The 4,941-nt window shown below is 50.4% G+C and overlaps 1 protein-coding gene across 1 annotated transcript in view; it reads left to right on the top strand.

The window, feature by feature from the left end:
- LOC105825012 (liver carboxylesterase 1-like) overlaps positions 1-4,941 on the top strand; it is a 124,026-nt gene that overhangs the window by 82,615 nt on the left and 36,470 nt on the right. Inside the window, exons 9-11 of the mRNA XM_012662671.1 lie at positions 77-184; positions 2,361-2,465; positions 3,557-3,617. Coding sequence (XP_012518125.1) covers positions 77-184; positions 2,361-2,465; positions 3,557-3,617 — 274 coding nt within the window. The remainder of the gene's footprint in view (positions 1-76; positions 185-2,360; positions 2,466-3,556; positions 3,618-4,941) is intronic.

Below are 4,941 nucleotides of genomic sequence, written 5' to 3' on the forward strand. Positions count from 1 at the left end.
GGGACCTGTCCAGGGCAGAGCTGTGGGTGGACCCTCCCCTGAGCATGAACTCTCCTCCTGTCCTCTCCCCTCCCAGGTTTTGTCTCCCCTGGCCAAGAACCTCTTCCACCGGGCCATTTCTGAGAGTGGTGTGGCCCTCACTGCTACTCTGGTCCAGAACGGTGACATCAAGCCCCTGGCAGAGGTAGGTCTCTCCCGGGATGCTCCCACACCCTTGGCTCTGCCCTCTTGCTCTGGGATCCAGAGGATATTCTCAAAGAGTCACTGAAGTGACAGCAGCTGAGGGGAAAGGACAAGGAGACCCCTTGCTCAACCTCCCAAGTTTACAGCCGAGCAAACTGGGCCGAGCGTGGAAGACAAGTGCCAAGGTCCACAGGGTAGGGCCAGTGGCAGGGGCCTTGCCGCACAGGACCCTGGGGAGGAGTTTGTGTTTATCTGGAGAGCGGTGGGAAGAGAGGAAGGGGTGACCGACAGGGCCCACTGGAGCCAGAGGGGCGCAGGGTTTGGGTGGGGCTGTGGGAGCTGCTTTGGGGCAGCTCAGACTTCAGGGGCTGATTAGCAGGTGGGGAGGAAATGGAGGCGCCAAGGATTTTTAATAATTTTTGAGATTTTTTTTCCGAATTCATTGGTTATAAGTGACAAGTGGCCACTGGGGCAGGCTTGAGTCAAGGAAGGGAATTTATTTTCCGAGGGAGCAGAGGTGGCAGGGGTGAGGCTGGGCTTTGTGAAGAAACAGGAGCCAGAAATTGCAGAGTGAAGGGAATCCAGGTCTCTCTGACTCTTGCTCTTCTCTCCCCCTCCCTCTTCTCCTCTTCTCCCTCCTCCTGTCAGTTCGTTCACCAAGTAAGTTCTGAGCAGGGATTCTGCAGCAGACACTGTCCAGGCTCTGGGACCCTGTGCACTCCCCATGGCCCTGCCGCCATGGAGCCCACCTTGGGTCCCTCAGCGCCTTCCTCTCTGGCCCAGCTTTGCTGTCAGTTCCTGCGACCAGCCCATCTGGCCCTGGGCTTGGGAACTCCCCTGTGGATCCAGAAAGTAGTCAGGTTTTCTTCTGTTTGGAAAACACTCATGTCTACACTCTCAGCTCTCCACTCCCATCCCAGATCACTTAGGAGAGAGGCTCAGGGCCCCGGCTTTGCTGAGATGCCCCCCTTGGTGCATCAAACGCGGCCTCTCAGAAAAGTCCGGGTGACGGTGTGTGGGACAGACCACCCCCGGTGTCCAAGACAGACTCAGGGGAGCCTCTCCTTCAGGAGGGTTTTCTTCTTACTTTTTTTAAGATGGGAAGGGGTTCTGGGATGGGGTCAGGGGTTCTCCATGCATTAACAGGTGCTCCTCGGTGGCTTTGTCTTAGGACACAGGAGGACACATCTGAGCCTATGTTTGTATGGCCCTTGGGCTAAGAATGACTTTTTTAATGCTTAAATAATTGAAAAAAATTTAAAAAGAAGAATATTTCAAGACCTGTGACAATTATATGAAATTCAAATTTCAGTGTCCATAATTAAAGTTTTATTGGAACACAGAGAAATGCATTTAATCTACTTCAGTAGCAGAGTTGAGAAGGTGCAACACAGACCACATGGCCCACGAAGCCTCAAATACGACTGTTTGTCCCTTTGATGCAAACGTCTGAGCCCTGCCCTGGAGAGTCGCGTCTGGCTGGTGCTCAGGACTCCAGCACGTGACTGTGCAGGTGGAAACTCTTAGCTGTGCCGTAGACGCCTCACTTGCTGAGAAGCACCGTCCACGCTCAGGATGGGCGCGCGCTGCTTGCCTTTAGGCTCCCGTTTAAGTCCCATTCAGTACTTTCTGAAGTTCCTTGGTGCGAATCACCTCACCCAGGCCTCCTGCAGTTCTGCACGTGTTTCAGTGCGTGGGAGACACGGCAGCCTCCTACGCTCTGCCCATGTATTAGCTCGTAAGGTGGGTGAGATCATCATTGTGCCCATCGAAGGGTGGAGAAACTGAGGCACAAAGAATGCAAGTGGTTTTCCTGAGGCCAAGTGGCCAGTACATGCAGGAGCTGGGCTTGGAAACCAGACAGTGGTACTGGGTCTCCATGCTCTTACACCCCCCACACTACCTCCTCTCTTGAGACACTCAGCTTTGAGATCATTACACCCATTTTAACAGAGAGAAGGTAACAGACAGAGGGAGTGTGTAATTATGACTCATGTCACAACTCAGATCAGGCACAGAGGCAGCACTCTGTGGGCCCAGAGCCCACATGTCTGGTCTAGAGTACTTTCTGCTCCCCCTGTGGCCTCATACACTGGGCTGGGGACAGAACACCTCTTCTACCTTGACGGAGGGAAGGGACATTGCTCTTGAACTCTTGCTGCCTGTGATCTTTGCAGAAAGTTGCCGTTGCTGCTGGGTGTAAAACCACCACCTCGGCTGTCATGGTTCACTGCCTGCGCCAGAAGACAGACGAAGAGCTCTTGGAGGCCACAAAGAAAATGGTAGGTGGGTCCCTGCTGGGGCCCCCAGCCTGTAGTCATGGCGCCAGGCCTCATCTTTATGGCTGTCCTCTTGCCCTGAAAACACTCCCTGGGACAGTTTTTCACCTCTCAGGAGTTTCTGGATCTGAATGGGGAATTTCCCTTTTCCTTTTTTGTTGTAGTGTACCTCAGATGTCAGAAGTCCAAGAATAACATGGTGAAAAGTTACATAATAATCACTCAGTTTTGTCAAAACTTAATGTTTTGCCATTCTTGTTTCAGATGTACTTTAAAGAAATTAAATATTACACATTCTCAGGGAGAACCAAAATCCTAAATTTTGGGGAATGAGGATATTAAGCATGAAGATTTTCAAAGTGATGTCACAATTTATCTTTGTTGATGTGAAAACTATCTAATCCTCACCTGGTGGTGGCCCAATTTTCTAGATTTTCTGAGACTGTGACTCAGTTGTGAATCTAGGTAGCCATTCATCCACCTATTCATTCACCTGTCCATCCATCCATCCATCCATCCATCCACACATCTTATTATTCATCTATCCATCCACTAACCTATCCAATTCATCAATATCTTCTTATCAATCTAAATCAATCCATTTATAACTTTTCATTCATCTATTTTCAATCCATCCATCATGCAGACATAGGCAGCCACCTCATATCTTCACTAAATCAGCCATTCCTCCAAAATCAATGATCCATCCATCACCTACCTGGTCGTTGTCATCCACCTATCCTTGTAGCCATCCAGTTCTCCCACACTCCATGTGCTGACCAACTCCATCCATCCATCCATCCACCCATCCATGCTAACTGTATGGGGGAGTGTCGGGGAGGTGATGCAAACACGAACTGGACATGGTACCTGCTCGCAAGTAACTGTCCCTATGCTTAGTGGGTTGAGTATGGTGAGAGTACAGAGAGGGAAAACATTCCTTATAGCCAGCAGGGATGCGTCACAGAGAAGGTGGCATTTGAGGATTGATGGATGGCTGTGGCAGTCATCTGTCATCACAGGGAAGCTCGGCGGGACAAATGCCCAGAGAATACAGCATCTAGAGCCAATGGGAGCTATTCTCTTGGTGGGAGAAGAGTGTGAGTTGTGAGCTCAGGGGTAGCCTGAGGCCCGGACCCCCTATCTTGACCCTGAGCACCTGGCGATACTCCTGGACCCCCAGGGCACGTCTCTAGCCCTGGGCTCTGCGTGCGTGTCTGTGGGTTGAGTCCAGTGTGTCTGTGGGGCTTGGGTCCAGGTTCATCAGGCTGTAATAAGGAGAACAATGTGTTTAAACAATTAAACATAACTGGTTCTAATGTCTGCAAATAGGCAAATATTTCAGCAATTCTTCATGTAGCATAAGAGGATCCAGGTTATAAGGAAATAGTTGGTGACTCTGGCAAAATTCAGACCTACAATCCCAGGATACCCTCTTCAGACTTTGTGAGATTTTATGGAAGTGCTTCCATGATGATCCACTGCCCCCAACTCACACACACACACACACACACACACACACACACACACACACACACTCTCTCTCTCTCTCTCTCTCTCTCTCTCTCTCTCTCTCTCTCTCTCTCTGTCTCTCTCTCTCCTGGCTGGTGGGGGTACAAACCCATAATGGAAGAACCCTTTCTGGTCACTTCCTGCATAGAGGTCAGACCTGTTAGCTATAGTGTAACATTACAATCACTGCAATCTTGGTGAACACACACCAAAGAGAAGCATCATAGAGCTTATATGAGTCAGGACTTTCTAATGCAAGATGAGAAAGCCCATCTCAAATTGCCTTGAGCAGAAAAAGGAATGTGTTACAACAGAATCCTTGGGTTACTGCAAAGTCCAAGAGCAGATAGCTTCAGGCATGGCTGGACCCAGATGCTCATAGGATATTATTGGGAATCTACCTGTCTCTATCCCTCTGTTTTGCACTCCTCTGTGTTGGCTTCACTCTCAGGCAGATTTGTTCTCTGGGGAGGTTTAAGACAACAGCACTCTGGACTTACATCTGCTTATACCTACTTGCTTAGAAACCCTCATTCCCAACAGTTCTAGCAAAAGTTTTGGGGTAAACTCTGTTGCACTGACATGGGTAAGTACCCGTCCCTGAAATAACATCTGTGTTAAGGGAGACAGAACACCCAGGTTGAATATAAATACCTGAATTTATGGAGTGAGAGAGGGTAAATGGGAGGTCCCCGAAAGGAAAATTGGGGTATTGTTGCCGGGGGAATAAGAAGGGGAAATGGGTGGTGGGCAGGGCAGGCACCAACGGCAGATGGCCTCTCCAGAGCTACAGCCACCCTGGCCATTGTCCCCAGGACCTGTCCTTCCCTTGCGGGTGCCTGCCCCTCCCTCACTGATGCCCACACCCTGTGCTCACACCCGTGGAGCTGGTGTCCTGCCCACTGCCTCTCGGCCTTGCCAGGGTGGCACCAGGAGGGAGAACCTGACACCTCTGGTGACAGCCACA

This window comes from Propithecus coquereli, unplaced genomic scaffold (genome assembly GCF_000956105.1).
Source record: "Propithecus coquereli isolate 6110/MARCELLA unplaced genomic scaffold, Pcoq_1.0 Scaffold770, whole genome shotgun sequence".
NCBI classification, from domain to species: domain Eukaryota; kingdom Metazoa; phylum Chordata; class Mammalia; order Primates; family Indriidae; genus Propithecus; species Propithecus coquereli.